The sequence below is a fragment of the Choloepus didactylus genome, chromosome 23 (genome assembly GCF_015220235.1).
Source record: "Choloepus didactylus isolate mChoDid1 chromosome 23, mChoDid1.pri, whole genome shotgun sequence".
Classification (NCBI taxonomy): Eukaryota; Metazoa; Chordata; class Mammalia; order Pilosa; family Megalonychidae; genus Choloepus; species Choloepus didactylus.
In genome coordinates this window covers 18,331,922-18,356,678 of record NC_051329.1, presented here as the reverse complement: position 1 = coordinate 18,356,678, position 24,757 = coordinate 18,331,922, and the positions used below count along the sequence as shown (strand labels likewise).

At 46.1% G+C, this 24,757-nt stretch overlaps 1 protein-coding gene across 5 annotated transcripts in view; it reads right to left on the bottom strand.

The window, feature by feature from the left end:
• The window catches only part of CCDC60 (coiled-coil domain containing 60), a 200,223-nt gene that overhangs the window by 5,969 nt on the left and 169,497 nt on the right, over positions 1 to 24,757 (bottom strand). For 4 of the 5 annotated variants that reach the window (XM_037817366.1, XM_037817369.1, XM_037817365.1 and 1 more), the window contains 7 exons: positions 21,167 to 21,401; positions 10,946 to 11,030; positions 8,241 to 8,312; positions 6,600 to 6,662; positions 5,840 to 5,962; positions 3,781 to 3,912; positions 1,580 to 1,769 (listed from right to left, as the gene is read on the bottom strand). In XM_037817366.1, coding sequence (XP_037673294.1) covers positions 1,580 to 1,769; positions 3,781 to 3,912; positions 5,840 to 5,962; positions 6,600 to 6,662; positions 8,241 to 8,312; positions 10,946 to 11,030; positions 21,167 to 21,401 — 900 coding nt within the window. The remainder of the gene's footprint in view (positions 1 to 1,579; positions 1,770 to 3,780; positions 3,913 to 5,839; positions 5,963 to 6,599; positions 6,663 to 8,240; positions 8,313 to 10,945; positions 11,031 to 21,166; positions 21,402 to 24,757) is intronic. The other variant, XM_037817367.1, reaches the window with a different exon arrangement.

Sequence of the window (24,757 nt, the reverse complement as noted above, 5' to 3'; positions counted from 1 at the left end):
TTCCCACCATCCATTACTAGAAATTTCCCCTCACCCCAAACAGAAACCCTACACTCCTTTCTTATTAACTCCCCATTGCCCCTTCCCCCACTTCTCGTAACCCATACTCTACTTTTCATCTCTATGATCATATTCTCTGATACTTTCTTTTCAATGTATTTTTAAAAAGTCATTTGCCTTTAAACTTTTTTGGTTCATAGCCGTATTTGAGAATTGATGGTAGTTATGGGCTTGCTCCCAGGAACATATTAAAACACACAAAATGTAGGGTTTTAAATAGACTCTAGATCAAGAAAACCCCACATCCATAGAAGTTGTGTGATGTCCTTATCAGCCAGGGCTCTGAGGTCTACTCAGAGAAAGGGGGAGCCTCTGTAGCCCTAACTGGCAGGGGGCAGGTGGACAGTTGTCCCAGAGGTAGTTTTGGACCCACTTGCCAGAGTACTGCCTGAGCCAGCCTCAGAGGGTATGGGGAAGGGAGTCTGGACGTCCGAAGTTGTCTGCAGGCTCATCTCCTCCCCCTAATCCCGGCCTTGCACCTATACACATACAGGTCAACCTGGCATGAAAACATCAAGAGATCCAAAAGCCTGTCACCACCCTGGGAATTCTACCATTTGAGTCACTTCTTCAAGGGGAGGTGTTGAAAGCCCTATTAAAATGCATATAGGTCAACTGGGAAAAATAAGGTTAGCGACAGTTAACACATTAGTATAGAGTCCTTTCCCCAGCTATCTGCTGGTTTCTTTTGACGCCCCAAGAGGATTGGGCACTGGGAATTTCTACAGTGGGTGATGATGGGGAGTGAGTATTGAAAACCTTTCAGTGGCTCCCCAGAACTCTCAAGATAGAGACCCAAATCCTGAACCTGGCCTTCCCAGGTCTGCAGGGACCGACCCCTTTGTCTCTCCAGTCACTATGGAACTACACATCTCCTTGCTTGCTTCCTTCTAAACCCACTGACTGTCACTGAGTTCCTCCAGCAAGTCAAGTCTACGTCCTGCTTTGGGGATTCTGTACACTCTGTCCCCTCTGCTTGACCCGTTCTTTCCCCCTCCCTGCCTGGTGCTAGCTTCTTGGCTTTCAAGTCTCAGCTTACAAGTCACCTTCTCCAGTCATCCCCATTAAGGTAGGTCTCCACTACCAGTTTAAATCAGTGCTCCTCAAACTTTATGGTGTATACAGATCACCTGGGATCTTATTAAAATGTAGTTTTGGAGTTGGTAGATAATGGCTTGGGAACTGAGAATCTGCATTTCCAATGAGCACCCAGCTGAGGTCCATGTACCATACTTTTGGGAGCAAGATTTAGAGTGCTCCTTATTATAACTGTCCTTTATTTTACTTACTTGTCCATTTATTTCTGTTTCATCCTTCTCCCCAGAGCCTCCAAGTTGCACAAATCCAGGGGGCACTATTTACATAGAATATAACGTTCCCTGGGCTGAAGCACCAAGGTCCAGTGACCTTCGTGTCTCCTTATCACTGTGTCCCCAGTGCTTAAGCAGTGCCCGGATATTGAGGGAACGATTGGTTGAGGGTGCCCAAGGCACTGTGGTGGGGAAGAAAAGGTGATTACCTCTATGGCCACGGCGATGTCCGGGGAGCAAAGTTCCCAGATCCTCAGGTCCTGTAGCACCTTCAGGAGGACGTGCGGCCGGATCCTCAGGTCCAGGTTCTCCCCAAACTTCTGCAGCTTCACCAGGATCTTTTTGGCAGGGCGAAAGCTCTTCAGATCCTCAGGGAGTTTGGACAGCAGATCAAAGTACCTTCAATTCCAGGAGGAGAGGTTGGCTAGGAAGCTGCTGGGAGGGAGGTTTGGGCCCCTCAGGCCCCCTGTCCCCGTGCTGTCTTCCTACCACCCATATGATGTGTCCCGAGGAGCATGAGGCTTTATCTAGAGGAACTTTCTACCACTCTAAATTATAAAGGACCCACAGACCAGACACATCTTTGCTTTTTAGGGATGGTAAAGGCTAGAGCATGACTTTTATCTCATTAAAAAAAAAGTAACAAACTAAGGGCATGCATTAAAGAGATGCATTTATAATTTTGCTATTGAGCAGACAACATGGAAAGCTAGAAGACAGGAATGGATGTTGGGATTCATAAGCTTTTCTTCTGGGCATTTCTCAGGTGAGGGAGGAAATGGACGTGTCTATGATGCCTTTCAAGATGCAGGAGGCTCTTGTGTATGAGATGTGTGTGTGTATTTTTCATCTCCCAGGCAGGGGCCCCAGCTTGGTGTGTTTCAATGGGTTTTCAAGACTTTTCTAGCTGTTGCGACAGAGTGTGAGGGTAGTTGGGGACTCCATCATTGAGAAGGTGTGAACAAGAGGTGGTTCTGGTGTGATCAGGGGGGTTCTCCTCTCACCCCCCTCTCCTTTCTTTTTTTTCTGATACATTTGTAGACAATTTTGAAGATGAAATTGATCTATGCATACTGCTTTATATTATATTGATGATATATATCTATATGCACATGTTTATTTAAGTCTCCCTGGTTGGAACAAAATCTCTTTGAGAACAGGGGCCATGTCTGTGTTATTTGGCAACGAGTGCTAGAACTCTGCCTAACTCATGGTAGGTGCTCCATAACATGATTTGAACAATTGATTGAATAACTGGACAGATGAAGAGCTCTAACCCAGCATCATCCTTACCAGGCCGTGGTCTGTTTGGTTTGTGTTTAAAGTTGCTTTGGGGTCAATCCCTCCTCCCATAACAGCACCAGAAGTTCCACCATTAGAGATTTGGGCTGAAGCTCATGGGAGGATACCATCAATTTGCTAATGAGATACTTAAATGTGAGTTAGTCTCCAACTCCCTTCCCCGTCTTCCCCACTCCCATCCAAAGAGGGGAGAGGGTTTGCAAGAAGACCCCTTCCCTCTTTCATGAGGGCCCCTCCGGATCTCCAGGACCAGGCAATTCTACATGACAACGTGATGCCCAGGGGACACGATGAGACCCTAGAGGCCTGCTTCTAAGTTACAGCTCCATGTTATTAAAATAGTGGAAGGGCTTCTGGGTACATTTTTAGACCTTCTCATCTTATTCTCAGGTCTTGGCTTACTCACCCTGCCCAGTGGGGTTCATGATATCACAGTTCATCACACTCCAATTCTCTATTACCATTAGCCCCAGAGACTGGAGTCAGACTAGGGTTTAAATCTTGACTTCACCACTCACTAGCAGTGAGGCCAGAGCACATGAACTCACCTCTCTGGGTCTCAGTTGCCTGGTTTACAAAATGTGGGTTCAGGATTTTTGAGAAATAAAAGAATTAATTTATGGAAAGTGCTCAGAGTGGTATCTTCTGTCCAGTAGTTGCTCAATTCATGTTTGCTTTTTGTTGTCATTATCACCCCCATGCTGGGGCATGATGTCCCGAGGATACGCTTGCCTGGTTTCGTATCCTTGAGAAGTAATTTGGGTAATGGAGTGAAAGCTCCATAGGCTTCTGAACCTTTAGAAATTTTAGGGTTAGTTTGCCTCATCTTCCTGTAAATAAAGAGGCTGGCGACTAAGTCCTCCTTATTTGCAAGCCTGACTCAAACAGAAGGTAGATACGGAGAACATGTCTGGTTGGATTATCTGTGGTTCAGAAACTGAGGGGTCCTTGCCTTCTTTTGCTCTGGATTTAGCCTCTTGGGGGCCCCTACTGTTGGCCAAGGGCAGTTTTGGGGTGATGCCTGTCTAAGCCTTGAAGGATAATGGGATCCTTCACCCCCACGCACCCCCCTTTGGAGACCGTATTATCTGGCTTTCAGGATCTTTACCAGTGGTCTGCAATTTCTTCAGCATCTCCTTTTACCATGGAGACCTGATGTCTCATTTTTGCGATATCCTTTTGAAAATTCGAGACCAGGACAAAAGAATGGAACTTCTGGAGACCTCTTTCTTCTTGGCGCCTACACCACAGGTTGTAGGAAAAAGAGGAAGAAGAATCAGATTTCCTTCCCCTTTAACCGTCCTAGCTGCCCTTGGAGATGTGGTTTAAACATCTTTTCCCTCGTGAGACTCTTCTTAACCTTCCCAGCCACTTTTTAATCTATAGTCTGGTTTTTACAAGATAATACAGCCCTCACCAAGGTCCTGAAACAACGTTTCTTGCTAATCCTGTCACATTTTATTAGTCCTCATTCTCTCCCTACCTCTGATTGTATTGACACAGATTTTTTCAAATGTAAAATGGGAATAGTAATGATTCCTACTTCTCAGAGGTGAGGATTGAATGAGATGATGTGTACAAAGTTCCAAGCACAGTGCCAGGTACATAGTAAGTGTTTAATTGATGTTGGGTCTCTCCCTGCCCCACTCATCTTTTATTATTTTGTGCACATATCCTATCTCTCCAAGGAAACCTTATATTACAGATGTAACCTTGTGACTCTCTTGCATACAACTTTCAGTGGCTCCCCATTTTCCTCCAAACAAAGTCTTCTCAGTAACTTGCCCTCCAAGGCTCTGCATTTTTCAGCCTCTCCGACATTCTCCCGTTTTACCTCTCTCCATCCCTCCCAACTCTTCTTGCCTGGCATTTTATGCTTTGGTTCATGATCAAAGTCTTTTACATAAAATCTACCCTCCACAGCTGGGCCAGAAAGGCCTTTTATGATCTGACCTCTGCCTTGAAAGCACCCTAAGTCCCGGTCAGCCTTGACTACTGGCAGTGTCCCAGCCCACGGAGGCCCTTCCAGCCTGAGGGATTTTGCTTTCCTCTGGAACTCCCTGCCCTCCTACCCTTCCTGTGTAACTCTCTGGGTTTTGAATTCCACCTGCACTCCTTGCCACTAGGTCACTTTCGCTAAGGGACATCCCTGAGCCCCACTGTCCTCATGTATAAGATGGGGGTTACAATAGCTCCTATCCCCTAGGACTGTTGTCAGGAGTTAAGTGAGTAAGTAAATGCAAAGCCCTTAGATGTGTGCCTGGTAAATAGTAAGTGGCCTGGTATACAGTAAGTGCAATTTTCATTAAACTGCAAATATTATTTCACCCAGGAATACCTTTCTGACTGCTGTCTCAGGCCAGGAGGGCATCCCTTTACTACATCCCCTTTATACCCTCTGCTACACCCATGCAGCTCGTCACCCAGTGTGACAATCACCTATTTATGTTTCTGTCTCCTCTGCTAGACTGGAAGCTCCCGGAGGGCAGGGGCCTGTGTTAGTTGTCTCCAAACCCCGGGCTCAGAGCAGGCAGTCCCTCCCTGCTGAAAGGATGAGAAGGCAAAGGGCCATGATGCAACCTTCACTGATTGAATGGATGGGTTCAATCAATTGGAGTGAGTGGTCACTACAGGCAAGGAATAGGCAGGGAAGGGGGCAGTTACTTGGCTGAACAGACAAAACACTTCCAATGTTCTCCTGACACTCTTAAAATTAAGTTCCAAAACCTCCTTATGGCATTTATGGCTGTGCACAATGCAGCCCTCACCTGCCACTTCTCCACATGCTCCAGATTTTTCATCTCCCTTCCTACTCTGGGGCTTTGTCTGTGCTTTTCCTGCAGCCTGGAATGTCCATCACACAGTTGGTTCCTCCATATCCTTCCAGGCTCAGCCTAAAGTCACCTCCTCGGAGAAGCCTTCCTGGATTATTCAGCCTAAATCAGGTCCCTGCAGTTACTCTCCCTTGCTATACCCCCAGTTCTCTGCCTGCCTGGCAATGATTGTAACTTGTGTGTATATATTTATTGGTGTGTTTATTTTGGCTTCTGCCCATCTTTCCCAGGAGACTGTAAGCTCCCTGCTGAAGCCCTAGCACCTGGCACCTGGTGGGCCCAGAGCAGGTGTCTGACACATGACTTTTGAGTGAATGGATGCGTTTGCCTTACTTCATGAGGATTTCCATCTTGTCCTGCAGACAGAAGCCGGCCTCCTGGGCCACGCTGTAAAACTTGGCCCTCATGCTGTTGCAAACACCAGACTTGCAGTGGATGAAGTCGCGTGTGGGGCGGCTACAGACACGGACAAGAAGGACATGGAGGACGGGGCCCCACTTTAGCCCCTGGGGACCCCAAGGCACTCTGTGGTAGAGACTCCCTGGACCCCCTGGGGTCTCCCGGCTTGCAGGAGACTCCTTTAGCACCCGGCTGGATGGGGGATGGACAGATCTTCCCAACACCATCGTGCTGGTGGTTTGGCCCTTGTTAAACAATCCCACAGTGAAATATTTGGTTGCTTAAACTCAGCAAATGTTAAGGACAAGGGGGATGAAACATGGAATTTGGAACTGGGGGATTCGGGTTCCAATTCCAGCTTCACCATGGCTCAGCTGTGTGTCCCCGGGCAAGACATTGTTTGCTCCTCTGCAAAATGGGATGGGGGCTCACCCCACAGTGCTGTTTTTTGAAGAATAAGCAAGATAATGGTTGCAGAATGCTTTGTGCAGTGCCTGGCACAGAGAGGTATTTATTGTCATTGCTTGCATTGCTGCATCTTGGCCCTGAGCCCCTTGCACTGGGGGTCCCCTGTCCTTGAGCAGTGCCTACAGCTTCAGGGAAGTCTGGTCATTTCCACACTTCTGGGAAGACAGAGGGTGTGGTTGCCACAGTCCCTCTTGCCCCCCCTCCTTCTGTCGCCCACCTGGCTTACCTCTTGGACTTCTTCTGTACTATCTGGGTGTGGCTCTCCCCAGATGTGCTGCTGGATCTGTCACTGAAACACAAAAGGATGCTTTCTAGTTGCCAGCATCTGCTTCTCATGAAAAGGCTGCTTCCTCCAGATCAGTGGAAGAGAGGAGGCTCTAATCTAGAACTCACGTACTTTCCCCCAACTCTTAGCCTTGGCTCCTGCCATACCCCCAACCTGGAGGGTCCTCCTTGTTTTTCTTCTCCATCTATTCATATCTTACCCATGTTTTGTAGTCCACAGCATGTCCTGCCTGCTTATTCTAGTTCAGCTTTAACTTCTGCCTGTGTGTATTGTTAGGGGTACCAATTTTCTGGATCTGTTTTAATTGCATACAACTGATCTCTCCAGTGCTAGGATGAGTTCATTTTGAACCCTTTCACTTTTCTTTCCTCCTCCAGTCAAGGCTTCACATACAACTGAGTGCAGATTTGCTAAAGGGATGGCTGAATCCTCCTAGTTTGTCTTTGGTGTTCCTGACCCCAGTCTGCCTCTTCAGAGGACGCTTCTCTTCTCGTGCTGGACCCTGTCCTGAATGCACCTTTCGCTCTCGCTTGGAGGCAGACAGAGCTGGGTTCAGAAGAGTTCAGCCCTGACACCACCACCTCGCAGGCCACAGACAAGCAACTGCCCTCTAGATCCTCAGTTGCCTTATCCGTAAAATGGGGATTCCAACACTCACACCTCAGGCTATGATTAAATTAGATAGACACTTGATACAAGTGTCTGTGAGATTATTTCATGAACATTGGACTCTCCCATTAGACCATGGATTTTCAACCTAACATTCATAGGCATTAGGTTGGGGTCTGTGAAAATAGATGGGAAGAAAGTTACAGCTTTATTTTAAGCAAACTTCAACCAAAATGGAAATCATAGGTGTTTACATAGCCCATTACAAATGTGGGAGATAATTTGAAAAATCATTTACACTCAACACTAATCCAAAACTGTGGTTATTAGACTTGCTGTTAAGTCTTGTTATATAATGCATCACAAATTTGGTTGTAATATAGTAATCTATATTGCCATGGATTTCTTTGTAATCCTTCGTATTTTACAATATGCATTTAAAACTTTTTTTTTTTTTCTGGAAAGTAGTGCATAGGCTTCCCCGGACTGCCAAAGGGTGCTGGGGCACCAAAAAGCTTATGAACCCAGCCCAGGATGTGAGATCCACGAGGGAAGATTGTATTTGCTGTTTAATCTCCAAAGCCCAGCACAGCTCCTGGTGCATGGGGTGGGGGTGGGGGGTGGACTAATGACTATTTTCTAAATGAACGGATACGTTAAGAGCCAGATCTCCAGCTCCTCCATTACAGATCTCCCAAGTAAAGGGGAGGAGGTGGTAGGCCTGTACCTTACCGCTCCCTCTCACCCTCCACTATCCCTACACTACTGATTTTTAATTATATGGTATATAGAATTTTGGGGAAGAAACTTCTGGACACTCAACCCGCAGCCTCGAGAGTCAGGGGCTTGTTTCCAGCCAGTACACAAGGAAGAAACTAACTCTCTCTCTCTCCACTTTCCACCTCTCTGCCGTGGCCTCTGTGACTTGGGGTGCTTTCCAGGCCACCCGCTGCAGGTTCCAGGCCTTCCTACCTTGATTTGTGGGTGGGCTGCGGGTCCTTAAAGGCAGAATTGCTCTTGTGGTTTTTGATCACCGTCAAGATACTGCAAAGCAAGGTGACTCTCTTAACAAGGAACTGAATACACAGTGCTCCTGGGACAGTGAATATCTGTGGGTGGCTGGGGAATTCCATTCCTAGAGCTGGGACCCTCCAACTCCCCTGGGCATAAGAATCACCCAGAGATTTTGATGGGAATACAGATTCCTGGGCCCCACTCCCAGAGATTCGGATTCTTCGGCCTGGAGTGGGGCCCCTGAGTCTGTGTTAACCATCCTTCCTCCCTTCCTACCCCCGATTCCGATGGCACACTGTGAAAAAGGTAGAATTTCCCATCATTCCCTGAGATGATAACGGCTCGCTTGAAATGAGTGTTAAAAAATACAGCTTCCTCTGGAGGTTCTGGATCAGTGGGTCTGGGTGGAGGTCTGGAATTTTTTATTTTTAACAAGGACCCCAGCTGATTCAGACCTTCGGGGGTCTGGAGGGCCACCTGGCCTTGAGGCTGGGGGATGGATGGATTGGCTTCTAGGGGTTCCTAAATCTCCAGCATTCTCTGCTGGCCTTCATGGGAGCAGATGTGCCATCTAAAGCGAGAGAGGAACCCAGATTCCAAACTGAGGGGGCAGAAGAGGATCAGAACCTTGAACCTTTGGTATCTGCTGCCTCAGCGGGAGATTAGGGAGGTTTTTCTCCCAGAGGAAAGCCTCTGGGAGGATTGATGAGAATGGGATATTTCAACAGGTCCTTGCTCTGCAGCCACGGTTATTTTACCATTAAAGTGAATACAGAGGCCACAGGGTGAGTCCTGGGAGAACCAGCTCCAGGCGTGGTTTTGTCTTTGAAGACTTTAAACAAATCGCTCATCACCGGCGTCTCCATATATGAGATGGGGCGATGGTAATGGTTAATTCACCTGCCCCGGCCCGGTGCGGCAGAGATTCCACAGGACACTCTGTGAAATAAAGGTGATGCCTGCCCTTCCACTCCCACCACCGTCACCACCACCATCACTGCTACCAATTACTGAGCATTTACTACACGCCAAGCACATGCCCTGTATGTTAAATGCATTATTTCACATGCATTTAAATGTTTAAACTGACTCCTTGAATGAAGTAGGCATGATTTCCATAACAATAACAGTGCTTGACAAGGACAACCTCATTTAATTCTCGCTATAATCCTTCGGGGTAAGTTGTTCATGGGCCCCAGTTGACAGACGTGGAATCAGACTCAGAGAGGTGAAGCAACTTGCCCGGTGTCACACAGCCAGTACACGATGGGAATGGAGATTGACCCTAGTTTATTTGACTCCAAAGCCAGTGCTTCAACTGCTACCCAGTCTCGTTTTTGCAGACTCGAAAACTGAGGTTTAGAGAAAGAAAAGTGACTTGTCCGAGAACAACGGGTCAAAACCCATTTGTGCTCATACCGCAAGGGCCCTGAAGGATCCCCATCGAGTTGATGCTTCACCATCGCTAGTGTTCTCTAATGCCCATCAGTTAGGCACAGCAGCAGGGCCTGACAGCCCCTGCTGTCCCAGTGCCTCCCAATGCCACCCTCCGGAACCCTGATGCGAACTGAGGCAGCAGCAGACAAATTCATCATTAGCAAGCAGGGGTGGGTGTGATGCATGTGAAAGTGCCCCGTGAACTGTAATTATGGCAATAACAATAACCGATAAGTCATAGCCGGCATCCCAGTAGGCTGAAGGTGATGATGAACTTCTCCTGGTGCCTCATTTATTTTCACCACGTAATTTGCTCACTCAGAGGTTGCTGCACTTGGGAAGGGAGCTCTGGCTCCAGCCTGTGCGCTCTCTGCGGCTTCTCGATGTCGGTAGTCCCAGGTGCATGGCTTTCCACCAGGAGGAGGGCACCTCGTGTCCAAGCCTGACCCCCCTCTTTATGGATCCATCACATTGGTCACTGGCCTGAAATGTCTAAGGCTCCGTGTTGCTCTGAGGATAAAACCCAGAGTCCCTGAAAAGGTCTCTAGGACCCTAGACCAACGTCTGCTTCTCTCCCTTCCATCCTGGCTGCATTTCAGTTCTCTGAAGGTGCCCTGGTCTCTTTTGACCACACTTAACACATGCACTGCCTGTCCTGCTCCCCCACCGCCTTCCTGCCAACTGACATTAACTGGCTACTTTGTTCTCACGCTGCATCCATGTCTCAGATGCACGTGTCTTCCTCGGGGGAAACTTCTCCGATCCCCAAACCCCATCCCAGACTAGATCAGATACCCCTATTATTTACTCTCATGGGACTAAACTTTCCTTTCATACACTTCCACCAATAAAAGCTGGTACACACTCCATAAATACTCACAAATATTCGTTAAAGGAATGAATGAATGACCATAGTGTGGCAGAATGGCTTTTGGTAGAAAGATCTGGATTTGAGTCGTGGCTCTACCAACCATTGGCTGAGTGATTGTGAACAAGTAACTTAACCTCTCTGTGCCTTATTTCTTTACTTGTAAAATAAAGATAACAGTGCCTACCTATTCATACAGTTGTTGTAAGAACTCAGGGAGGTGATACATATGAGCAAAATACATAGCTCAGTGCTTGGCAGAGAGAAAATGCTCAATAATTGGTAAGAACTGCGGTTGGCAATGTTATCACTATTATTCTGAGATTCATTATTCATTCTAGGAATTGAGACAGCATACCTGGGTGCTTGCCTTTGCATCCCATTTTCCATCATGATTGTCCTCCGGGCATCTTCCCGCACCATCTCCAGGAGCTTCTGCAGATCTGATGGGGACATAAGAGATCATGGCGTCACTATCTGGCCCCTTGAGACAGGACTAAGCAGGACAGGGCCCAGCCCCTGGGCTGGATGGTGTCAGCTTCTGCGTGTTAGGAGATGGAGACAGATTAGATCAGGGTCCCAGAAGAGGTGGCTCATTCCGTTTGGCCACCTCACAGTAAATCTATCCTTGTCACACTCCCCTTGCTTAAAACCCTTCACTCTCCATTTTTCCTTTGGGCAAAACCTAAAATTCCTCTACCTGGTCCAAGAAGCCCTACAGGATCTGGCTGTTCCTTTTCTCTCCGGTCTCATCTCACTTCTCTCCCCCAACCTTAAACCCTGCTGCAGCCAGCGAGGACCGTTTCCAATTCCGAGAAGGAACCACCTCCTCCAGGAAGCCCTCTCTGATACCCACAGGCCTGAAGTTCCAAACTGGGGATCCACAGGCCAAATCCAGTTCCCAGATGTGTTTTGTTTCATTTTTTGTAGATGTCGACCTTTTAAAAACTGGAAGGTTTCACATAAAAACCCAGACCTCCAGCTTCCTCAGAAAAAAATCTGAGATACGGCTGCCTTGTGCGCTCCTTCCTGCTGCAGGCCAACTGCAGCCTGTAGACGAGCTCTCCAGGTCCCTACTGTCCCCTCCACTCCGCATTGCCTTGGTTCATCGCCATAGTTGCCTGTTACTACCATACTTAATATTGTTGCTTTTTACATCGTGTAGAAATATTTCTTTGAACCTGACATTTCTAACAGTTGGAAAATGAAATATAGATGGAGAAAGCGACATGCTTCTAGAAAAGGGGAGCGCAGAAGTGAAGAATCCTCCTAAGTGTTGCATCTGGATACAGATTTGCGAATGCCTATCCCCCTTCACACCTTTTCACCCCCTTCCTCATGTGCAGCCTGCTTTGAACGAGGCCACAGGCTTTGGGACTCCCTTGTCATCACATTTGTAGCCGTGCAGGGGGCTGAAATGTCACAGGGTGAGGTTGGTTGCTTGGTAACCCTAGTTCTTGGAGAACGCCTCCCCAGATTTACAAATCAGGAGAGAGGAGAAGGGACACAGAGTGAAAAGAGGAGGGGACACACAGGCAGAGAGGCAAATGGGAGATCAGTGACATCCCAAGGAGTAAAAAATAAGGGAGATTTTTCTTTTGAGATAGTTTTCAAATCATTTCAGGAACCAAGATGGCATCGGCCATAGACAGTTACTGAAATTTGAACTGAAGAAAGAGTTCTTAAACATATCTTCTCAGCACTGCAAAGATGTCTGAATCCCAAAGGGAACAAAGAGGTGATGGCTGACACAAAAGAATAAAATTAAAGTATTCACCATTTTTTATTTTTATTTTCTATTGTGATGAAAAAAATATTGGCGATCTGCACTGCCTTGGGACAGACAGAAAAGTGGCTAATGTGGGTTTCATGTATTTTGGACAGTTCTATCACATTTTCTCCCTCCTCTGGGTTTTTGGATGCATATTCTCTTCCTTCCTCCACCCATCCCACTGGTGAAGGTGCCTCCCTCTGGATTTCTGCAGCACACTGTCCTCTGGATCTCATCTCAACACAGATTTCATGGTTTGACAATTGCCTGTTCACTTGCCTGGCTTCCCCTCTGGGCCAGAAGCTTCTCGAGGGCAGGGCCCACATCCTACTTGCTCTTTATGGGTATCACCCAGCACTGTGCTTGGCACACGGGAGACCCAGCCAATATTTGCTGAAACAAATAATTGAATGATGAAGGAGAAAAAAGAGGGAAGATATGGGAGACTATGAGCTTGACTTGCAGAATCTATGGAGGATGACATCACCAATGGAGATGCTTTCCATCCCTTGGCCGACGGTTGTAGTTGACTCAAGCTCCATTCTCAAAAGCCATTCCTGGAAGGGAGGCCCGCAGCCCAGTGCTTCCCAAGGCCACTTGTGTCCAGCCTTGTTGACCAGTGCAGTCTCTGGATGCCAGGGGAGGGGCCCCTGCCCTCAGCTGGTGACTTTGGAACCATCTAGGCTGTGATGAACGTCAACATTTAGGCGTCTTCCACTCCACCCCACTTATTCTCAAGTGGCTTGTTCTCCTAGTAATTTGTGGGCATGATTCCATTTGACCTGCATCCAAATTTTCATCTCGCTGTGCCCACCTCCGCCACTGTCACGCAACCCAGAATCTGTTCGTGTGTGTCAAGAAGCCTGTTCAAGAGGGAGCTGTGGCTGCTTCCTCAACTTTCTCCTCTTCTCCTGGGACCAAGAAGCAACATCCGCCCACTCACCTGTCCCTGCTCCCACCTGCACCCACACCAGCCTTGGCGAGGGTGGATCCCAGCAAATGCCTCGTGTGACCTGGCACCCAGGGCACCCCTGCTGGAGAATTGGTTATGAAGCCCCACATCTTGCCCTGTGCATCAGACTGGTGTCTGCTCAACAGGAGTGCCTCCGGGCAGGGACAGCCCCTGCTAATCTGAAGCCTCATCCAGCGTGTAGGCTAAGGTTGGATAGGTTTGGAATGGAGCAGAGCTTTGGGACTGGGAGGCCCACATCTTGCTTGGAGAAGGTGCAGATGCCACCAGGACAGCCCTGGGTGGACAGCCACACTCAGAGGACCCTGCTTGGCTCTGCATTTCCCGGGGCAGTGGGGAGACCATTTCCTGGGGCCCTGGGTTTTCAAATGCCAAATCCTATTCCCAAAGGGAAAAAAAAAAACTTCAGGCCATCCCTCTTCCTTCTTCCATCCTCAGCCTAAGAACTCCACTCTTGATGGACTAATTACATTTCTTCATCTCTTCAAGGGAAATAGACGAATTTTTGTTGCTCAGGGGTTGGTTTCAGAGGGGAACATTAGACGACATTGGGCCCGTCTTTTTGAGTTGCTACTTGGGTAAATTTCTCCTCTAATAGTCCAATACTTGGAGCTTTACAACTGGCAGAAGGGATGGCCTGGGCTTTGGTTTCTTCGGAATCCCCCACCGTGCCATTGATCTGGGAGGGGATCAGTCCGTGGAGAGGCCATAGCCTGCTGGTTCCAGTGATTTGCAACCATAAAGACTTCATTAGGCAGCCAGCCCTGGAAATTACACCTTGGTCAAATGGTGCACCTCTCAGAATAGGATTCATGAATCCAGAATCAATTTGAGGAGGTTGTAGAAGGCAATGAAAGGCTGGGAAATTAATCTGATTTTGTCAAGGCTGCAATAAATGGGATGGAAGTCAAATTATAAATGGAGGAAAGAGGTGGGGAGGCTGAAGTAGGACTTGCCCTCCCAGGAGCTAGGTCTCTGATGGAAATGCATTTACTAGTTGTTGTCGTACATCATGTGTGTCAGGCCAGAGGTGATTAAGACAGTACTGCTGCTCACCCACAGGGAACTCACATCCTCTCTCCCGTCCTTCTTTAATAATGGAAAGATGCTATTGCATGGGTGGCGAGAGGCATTTATTGGTCCATATTTCCCAACATCCTTTGTAGCTAGGGGTGGTTCTAGGTGTGGCCCTGTGACTAAGGTTGCTGTGGAATAAATGAATTAATCCACATGAAGGAGCTAGAATAGTGTCTGACACATAGGAGTCCTCTAGGGCACATGTGATGATAAATGGCCACCACATCTCGATTCAGGAGCAATGAGTGGGTGCAATAGGGAGTGGTGGGGACTGTGGAAAAGTAGAGAGTACCCTTCCCCTAGCTAAAGGAAGCAGCTCCAGCTTATTGTTGCCATGCAGGGTTGCAGGCCTGCAGTTACCACAAAGAGTGACTTTTCAAGTCACAATTTTTACGTGAACCCTCTTGTTCCGGTTTGCTAATGCTGCCTTTTCGCAAAACACCAGAAATGGATCAGCTTTTATAAAGGGGGTTTATTTGGTTACACAGTTACAGTCTTCAGGCCATAAAGTGTCCAATGTGATGCATCAACAGGTACCTTCACTGGAGGATGGCCAATGGCGTCCAGAAAACCTCTGTTAGCTGGGAAGGCACATGGCTAACGACTGCTCCAGAGTTCTGATTTCAAAATGGCTTTCTCCCAGGATGTTTCTCCCTAGGCTTCAGCTCCTCAAAAATGTCACTCTTAGTTACTCTTGAAGCGTTGTCCTCTCTTAGCTTCTCTGGAGCAAATGTCTGCTTTCAAAGGCTGTCTCCAAAATGTTGCTCTGTAAGCTGCAGCTCCTCTCTCAGCTCCTGTGCGTTCTTCAAAGTGTCCCTCATGGCTGTAGCAAGCGCACTCCTTCTGTCTGAGCTTATGTAGTGCTCTAGTAAACGAATCAAGGCCCACGCTGAATGGGTGGAGCCACACCTCCACAGAAACTATCCAATCAGAGTCATCACCTACAGTTGGGTGGGGCACATCTCCATGGAAACACTCAAAGAATTACAATCTAATCAACACTGATACGTCTGCTCACACAAGATTGCATCAAAGATAATGGTGTTTTGGAGGACATAATACATTCAAACTGGCACACCTCTCAATCTTAAAAAGTCACTTTTTTTTTTTCCCAAACAAAGCCTTGTGCGTGCTAAATAAAACAGAAGTGGCAGGACCTGACTTAAGTGCTCCAGTTTTCTATCTCCAAACTAAGGCAAAAAGCAATAGGAATGGAGGTGGGATGGGGGTTGGGTTTGAAAGAGTTTTGGCAGCTAGATTGACTGGAACAGGCAGGGGGTTAGGTGTGGGGGAGGTGGCCATCGGGAAAGGGTATGTGGTGTCTCAGGTGCCTGCAGAGATGGCACCAGTCACCTAACCTCTCTGCAAAGTCTACTTCCCCTCCTGCTCCCTCCTGCCTTCAGTGCTTAGTTACCACTCGGAGGAGTAGATGCAAGTCCTGGCACTGAGGATGTATCTTGAGGCTGAGGACACATCTTGGTTCTTTTTTTAAGAGCAAAGCATTTAGGGTTGAAAGACACAGAGGCGTGGACAGAACATCAAAGAGCACATGGACAACTTTTTTCGAGAAGTAAACTGGCACCCGTCACTCCTGTACCTTCCAGAGGCGGCTTCTTGCACCCTGAATAATCCTGAACTTCTTCCCTTGCTCTACAAAGACGCGACCTGCTCTGCTCCCTGCTTCCCTCCCCAATGCTGCACTTTCAGGTCTCAGCTCAAACGTCAGAGCTGAGAGAGGCCCTCCCTGACCATTCTGGCTAAATTCGCCCCATGCCCACTGTTCCAGTTTGCTAAAGCCACTAGGAAGCAAAACACCAGAGATGGACTGGCTTTTATAAAGTGAGTTTATTTGGTTACACAGTTACAGTCTTCAGGCCATAAAGTGTCCAAGGTAACATATCAACAATTGGGTACCTTCACTGGAAGATGGCCAATGGCATCTGGAAAACCTCTGTTAGCTGGGAAGTCACATGGCCAGCATCTGCTTCAAGTTCTGGTTTCAAAATGGCTTTCTCCCAGGACATTCCTCTCTAGGCTGCAGTTCCTCAAAATGTCACTCTCAATTGCCCTTGGGGTGTTTGTCCTCTCTTAGCTTCTCCGGAGCAAGAGTCTGCTTTCAATGGCTGTCTTCAAACTGTCTCTCATCTGCAGCTCCTGTGCTTTCTTCAAACTGTCCCACTTGGCTGTAGCAAGTTCGCTCCTTCTGTCTGAGCTTATATAGTGCTTTAGTAAACTCATCAAGGCCCATGCTGAATGGGCGGGGCCACACCTCCATGGAAATTATCCAATCAGAGTCATCACCCACAGTTGGGTGGGGTGCATTTCCATGGAAACAGCCTAATCCAAACGTCCCAACTTATCTCCAATAATATGTCTGTGCCCACAAGATTGCATCAAAGAACATGGCTTTTTCTGGGGGACATAATATATACAAACCAGTACATTCCACCCCCTGGACCCCAGAAAAACATGATCTTTCCATATACAAAATACATGCATCCCATCACAATATCACAGAAATTTAAATCATTTCAGTAACAATAGTTAAGTACAAGATTCATTAAATCAGTTACAGGCATGGTTTGTCCTAAGGCATAATTCCCCTCTAGCTGTGTACCTGTGAAACTTAGAACAAGTTATATGCTTCCTATATACAAAGGAGGGACAGTCATAGGATAAACATTCCCATTGCCATAAGGAGAAACTGAAAGGAAAACAGGGTTAACAGGACCAGAACAGTTTCTAAAACCTGCAGGGCAAATTCCATTAGATTTCAAAGTCTGAGAGTCATTTACAGAACACGTTGCATCCTTGGGGCTTGAGAGAGCAGGAGTCTAAACCTTCCTAAGGGCCTTTGTGGCAGCCCTTTCCTCTCCAAACGCTGGGGTGAGTTCTCCAACATAACCACACACTGGGGAGACCACCTTCTCGGCCCCACCCTCCTCAAACATTGGGGCAACACCCGGATTCCCTTCCATCTCTGGGGCACACGCTAAACCCCTTCAGAACAGTGGGGTGGTGGCCAGGCTCTCCCCAGTCCCCTGGGAACGTGTTCCACCCTCTTTGAGGCCTGAGGTGGCAACACCCTTCCTGAATATCGAGGTGGAAGGCCCTCCCCTCAACCTCCGGGGCAAACTCACCCTTTCCATGCGTGTGGGCCACTCCACTCTCCCAGCCTGAGACCTCTTGACTCCAGATCTCAACCTCCATGGCTCTGTCTTTGAAGAAATCTTTTCTTCAGTTTGTTCCTTGTCTGTCTCCTCCAGTCCACACTGGCAGCGGCTCTGTCTATAAAGATCTCGCAAAAAATATATTGGCTTCCCATGAAGCACACAGGGTTCAAAGCCATCAGACAACAGGACTTTCCACAAATCCTTTCTGCTTAACTCCTTCTCCAACCTTGAATAGTACTGAAATGGTGGCTGGGTTCCATATTTGGTTACACCCTCATGTTGGGCTGTAGCTTCTGGGGTTTCACCCCCTGGAAGCCCAGAGTTTTTCAGGCCATCAATTTCTGGTTTCTTTGAAACCAAGAGTTCATTTCTCAGCTTATCTCTGTCCTCTTGCATTTTACTATAAGCTGCAAGTAAAAGCCAGGCTACTACTTCTATATTTTGCTTGGAGATCTCATCAGCTAAGACTCCCAGGTCATTGTTTTCAAATTCTGTCTTCCATCTGACACCAGGACACAATTTTGCCAAATCTCTGCCACTTTAATACAAGGATCCCCTTCCTTCCAGTTTGTAACAACACATTCATCATTTCTGCTCAAGGCCTCATCAGAAGTGTCTTTAGAATCCATACTTCCACAAACAGTTTCTTCAAAGCAGTTTAGGCCTTTTCTATCAAGCTCCTCACAATTCTTCCAGAATCTTCCCCTTATCCATTTAAAAAGCCATTCCATCATGTTTGGTATTTTCAAACTCAGCAGCACCAGCACTCCACTTCTCTGGTATCAAAATCTGTTCTAGTTTGCTAATGTTGCTAGGATGCAAAATAGCAGAAATGGATTGGCTTTTATAAAGGGGGTTTATTTGGTTACACAGTTACAGTCTTCAGGCCATAAAGTGTCCAAGGTAACATATCAACAATCGGGTACCTTCACTGGAGGATGGCCAATGGCATCTGGAAAACCTTTGTTACCTGGGAAGTCACATGGCTAGTATCTGCTTCAAGTTCTGGTTTCAAAATGGCTTTCTCCCAAGATGTTCTTCTCTAGGCTGCAGTTCCTCAAAAATATCACTCTCAGTTGCTCTTGGGGTGTTTGTCCTCTCTTAGCTTCTCTGGAGCAAGTCTGCTTTCAACTGTCGTCTTCAAACTGTCTCTCATCTGCAGCTCCTCTCTCAGCTTCTGTGCATTCTTCAAAGTGTCCCTCTCGGCTGCAGCAAGTTCACTCCTGTCTGAGCTTATATAGTGCTCCAGTAAACTCATCAAGGCCCATGCTGAATGGGCAGGGCCACACCTTCACAGAAACTATCCAATCAGAGTTATCACCTACAGTTGGGTGGGGCGCATTTCCATGGAAACAACCTAATCCGAACATTCCAACTTAATCCCCACTAATATGTCTCTGCCCACAAGACTGCATCAAAGAATGTGGCTTTTTGTGGGGGACATAATACATACAAACTGGTACACCCACTGTGATAGTTAGGTTCATGTGTCAACTTGGCCAGGTGATGGCACCCAGGTGTCTGATCAAGCAAGCACTGGCCTAACCATTGCTGCGAGAAGGTTTGCGGCTGCTTGATAATCCAGAAGGCTGGTTTGTTAAATCATCAGTCAGTTGGCTACAGCTATGACTGACGATGTCAACGAAGGGTGTGTCTTCCACAATGAGAGAATGCAGTTAGCTGAATTTAATCCAGTCAGTTGAAGACTTTTAAGCGAGACAGATAGAGGACCTTCACTTCTTTAGCTAACCAGCGAAGCATTTCCTGAGGAGTTTGTTGAAGTTGCCAGTTCATTTCCTGAGGAGTTCATTGAACGTCTTCATTGGAGTTGCCAGTTTGCTGCCTGCCCTACAGAATTTGGACTCGTGCATACCCACAGTTGTGTGAGACACTTTTATAAATCTTATATTTATAAATATCTCTTGTTGATTCTGTTTCCCTAAAGAACCTTGACTAATACACCCACCAACAGGCTCTCTCTAGCACAACACCCTGTTTTATTTTCTGCTGCTCATGAATTATCGGAAATTGCCTTCTTGTTTATTGTCTGCCTCCTTCTAAAATGTAAGCTTGGGGAGGGCAGGTACTATAACTCTCAGTTCCAGGCATACGGTAGGTGCTCAATAAATATGTGATGAATGAAAGAGGGTTTAAGAAATCCATGGGTCACCCCTCTGCTGATGGTGTATCTCCATCCCAGATAATATTTCTCCATCCCAGATGATACTTCTGTTCAGCAAAGAGCTTTCTGAAGCCCTTCTCAGCCCCCTGCTGACAGGGCAAAGGTGGGGATTTTTCTTGTTGGCAGTCGTTACTCTGAGCTCTGACCGCCTGAGGGATTTTGCACTTCTGCCCACCGCTGGCTTTGACCTGCAGGGCCTTACTCTAGGCTGGTCACGGGCCCCAGATGCCGTGGTCTACCTTGACCTCCAGCTCAACCACCTGGAGGCCAGTCAGCCCAGCCCAGTGCAGTCCTGGGTAACTCGAGCATTCTAGAGGGCCTGGAAGAAGGCTGGCCGAGAAGATGGGCCTCGGCTTGGACACCACGGGGGGCACAGCAGGTGAGAACATGGCCAGAACATGTCCTAGGTGTGAGAGTTAATTTTTCGGTGACAGCCCACCTTCACTCCTCTGCCTCTCTCTTTCTTCCTTTTACTGTCTCCATCTCCTGTATGAACCCTTCCCTCTATTTACCTATCTCCTTTTACTTTATAAGGTCAACCAGAAAGTTCTGAGCATTAATTTCTTATGTGACTTATGGAATCCAGTCACAATTCTATCTGGTTGAGGTATACAGACCACCCCCCACCCCTCCCCGTGGCCTCCTCAAAAGAGTATGCAAAATTGTGTATATGCATGTTTACATTTTTTTTTTTTTGGAGAAAGATTCACCAAAGGGTCTGTGTCCCCAGATTGTGCAGAACCACTGGAAAGGCTTATTCCAGAGTGGGCATTACAGAGTGACACAACTTCCACAGATCTAATATACGGAAAAGGCCAATCCCTGCGGACAGAAAGTAGCTTTGCGGGTGTCCGAAACTGGGGGTGGGAGAGAAGCGTGTCTGCCGATGGGCATGAGTTTCTTTTTTGGTTGATGGAAATGTTCTAAAATTAGATTGTGGGGATGGTCATGCAACGCCATAAATTTACTAAAAATCATTGACTTGTACACTTAAAATGAGTGAATTTTATGGTGTATAAGTTATATTTCAATAAAGCCGTCAAAAAAAAAAAAGCAGATACTGGATTTCAAAGAATTAGTATGAAAAGAAATGTAAAATACCTTGCTAAAAATGTTTTATACTGAGTACATGTTGAAATGGTAATATTTTGTATAAATTGGGCTAAATAAAATATGTTACTAATATTTAAGAAGGCAGTTGATGACCATGTACTGCCTCCCCAGGGGGAAATGTCTCAGAGTAACAACCCGAGTTCTGGAGTGCATTTCTCATCAACGAAGGAAAGCAGGGTGTCTGAAGAAGTTAAGCAGGGCTAGGGCACCCCTATGTCCCCTCTGAGTGGGACACGGGGCAGGAGGGGCTCTTGGTGCCAGGGCAGAGTGGTCGGATCTGAAGTGGGACTTACTGATGTGGAGAGGCTCCTCGTCCTGTTTGGTTGAAGACGACGTGTTGTCCTCGATGTCCTTGCTGCCCGTCACCTGGGTGGCCACACTCTGAGGCTCGTCGGAGCCGGGGTTCACGGACACCATGCTGCTCTGCGGGGACGAGCCCCCGCTGGTCCGGGACAGGCTGAGCGTGGAGCCCCACCGGCTTGGCTTGCGGCTGGTGGCGCGGAGTGCGGGAACTTTTAATTTCTTGGTCTGGAGGAAAGAAAGAAGAAAGAGGGATTTTGGAAAGAAGGAAGGAATGAGAAGGAAAGAAATAAGGAGGAGGAGGAAGGAAAGGAAAAAAGGAGGGAGGGAGAGGGGAGGAAGCAAAGAGCAAAAGGAAGGAGGAAGGAAGGAAAGAGGGAAGGAAGGAGGGAGGGAATGGGGAAGAAGAAAGGAAGGAAGGGAAGTTAAAAGGAAGGAAGGAAGAAAAGTAGGAAGGAAAAAGGTTAAAACCTGGTTCAGAATGTGAATGCCTTTTGACTCTTTCCAAACACCATGAGACATATCCTGGGTTGGAAGTGACCTCTGTCACAAATCAAGAGAGATAATTTTTAACGCATTTTTATTGTGAACTTTAACATATATATGTATAACGGTGATAATTTTCAAAGGACGATTTAACAAGTAGTTAGAGAGCAAATTTCAAAGAATGTCATGGGTCACAGTTCCACAACTTCAGCTATTTCCATTATTGTTAAATATAACATGCATAAGAAAAACCTCCAGGATAGCCCCTCAACTCTATTTGGAATCTCTCAGCCACTGTGACCTCAGCTTGTTACCTTTCTTTTTCCCCTTTTCGGTCAAGTAGGCATTTTCAATCCCTCACTGCCAGGGCCAGGCTCATTCCTGAGAGTCGTGTCCCATGTCACCAGAGAGACTCATTCCCCTGGGAGTCATGTCCCTTGTCGGGGGGAGGTTAATGTGTTTATTTGCCAAGATGGGCTTAGAGAGAGAAAGGCACATCTGAGAAATGAAAGAGGTTCTCTGGAGGTGTATCTTAGGCATAATTACAGGAAGGCTCAGCCTCCCATTTACAACCCTAAGTTTCACAAGAGCAAGCCTCAATTCAAGGGCTTGATTTATTAAGTATTGGGCTCCTAATTTCACTTAATATGTATTCTATCCCAAGATAAATGATCAGTTTCTTACATTATCTTCACTTAGTTGTACAATCATCCTCACTCCCAACTTTAAGCAATTATAACATAACACATCCCAGAGCTCTTATCAGCTGCTAATTATTCATCCTAGTATTAGTGTAGCATTGGTAAAATATTCCTATAAAATATAGTCTTTAATATGTAATGGATAGTTTTTCCATATACCACTCTGTTGTTAACTTTCTACACCAGTGCCATACCTTATGAGTATATCATGCTAAGACTTACCCAGGTTTGTGGTGCTACTCTGCGGGTTACATGTCTTTAAACAATCATTTATGAACATGTTCACCTTCAAGGCATCACTGATACTTATAATTCCATTAATGAACCATAGTCACACCTGACCATTCCCATACCATTAAGTTTACCCTTATTATCATATATGTACATATTAGATTATCATTCCCCCTTTGCTACTTCTATCTCTAAGTCCCTTATATTCTACATTATAAGACACTTATTTTACATTGTTCATGGAGTTCACATTAGTGGTAACCTACAATATCTCTCCTTTTGTTTCTGGCTTATTTCACTCAGCATTATGCCTTCAAGGTTCATCCATATTGTCATATGTTTCATGCCCTCATTCCTTTTTACTGCTGCATAGTATTCCATTGTGTGTATCTACTACATTTTGTTTATCTACTCATCTGTTGAAGGACATTTGGATTGTTTCCATCTCTTGGCAATTGTGATTAATGCCACTATGAACATCAGTGTGCAAACATCTGTTCATGTCACTGCTTTCAGATCTTCTGGGTATATACCGAGAAGTGAAATCGCTGGATTATAGGGTAACTCGATATGTAGTTCTCTGAGGAACTGCCAAACTGTCATCCAGAGTGGTTGTACCATTATACAGTTCCACCAGCAATGAATAAGAGTCCCAATTTCTCCACATACTCTCCAGCATTTGTAGTTTCCTGTTTTTTTAACAGCAGCCATTCTTACTGGTATGAGACGATATCTCATTGTGGTCTTGATTTGCATCTCCCTAATAGCTAGTGAAGATGAACATTTTTTTTCATGTGTTTTTTGGCCATTTATATTTCCTCTTCAGAGAACTATCTTTCCATATCTTTTGTCCATTTTATGATTGGGCTGTCTGTACTGCTGTCATTGAGTTGTAGGATTTCTTTATATATGCAAGATATCAGTCTCTTATCGGATACATGATTTACAAATATTTTCTCCCAGTGCATTGGCTGCCTCTTCACCTTTATGACAAATTTTTTTTTTTTTCATTTTTTCATTTTTATTGAGATTGTTCAGATACCATACAATTATCCAAAGATCCAAAGTGTACAATCACTTGCCCCTGGGTACCCTCATACAGCTGTGCATCCATCACACTTAATTTTTGTTCAATTTTTAGAAACTTTTCATTACTCCAGACAAGAAATAAAGTGAAAGATGAAAAAAGAAAAAAAGAAAAGGAAACTCTAATCCTTCCCTATCCCTAACCAACCCCCCTCAATTGTTGACTCCTAGTATTGATATAGTACGTTTGTTATTGTTTATGAAAAAATGTTGAAATACTACTAACTGTAGTATATAGTTTGTAATAGGTAAATAGTTCTTTCCTATATGCCCCTCTATTATTAATTTCTAATTGTATTGTCATACATTTGTTCTGGTTCATGAAGTGATTTCTAGTATTTGTACAGTTGATCATGGACATTACCCACCATAAAGAATCAGACAATACCACCAATGTCAAGTGTCTAACATGCCTCTCCTATCCCCCCCTCTTATCTGCATTTACCTTAGTATATCACCTTTGTTACATTAAAGGAAGCATAATACAATGATTCTATTAGTTACAGTCTCTAGTTTATGCTGATTGCATCCCTCCCCAATGCCTCCCCATTTTTAACACCTTGCAAGGTTGACATTTGCTTGTTCTCCCTCGTAAAAGAACATATTTGTACATTTTATCACAATTGTTGAATACTCTAGATTTCACCAAGTTACACAGTCCCAGTCATTATCTTTCCTCCTTTCTTGTGGTGTCTCACGTGCTCCCCATCTTCCTCTCTCAACCGTATTCATAGTTACCTTTGTTCAGTGTACTTACATTGTTGTGCTACCATCTCCCAAAATTGTGTTCCAAACCACACACTCCTGTCTTCTATCACCCTGTAGTGCTCCCTTTAGTATTTCCTGTAGGGCAGGTATCTTGTTCACAAAGTCTCTCATTGTCTGTTTGTCAGAAAATATTTTGAGCTCTCCCTCATATTTGAAGGACAGCTTTGCTGGATACAGGATTCTTGGTTGGTGGTTTTTCTCTTTCAGTATCTTAAACATATCACACCACTTTCTTCTTGCCTCCATGGTTTCTACTGAGAGATCCGCACAGAGTCTTATTAAGCTTCCTTTGTATGTAATGGATTGCTTTTC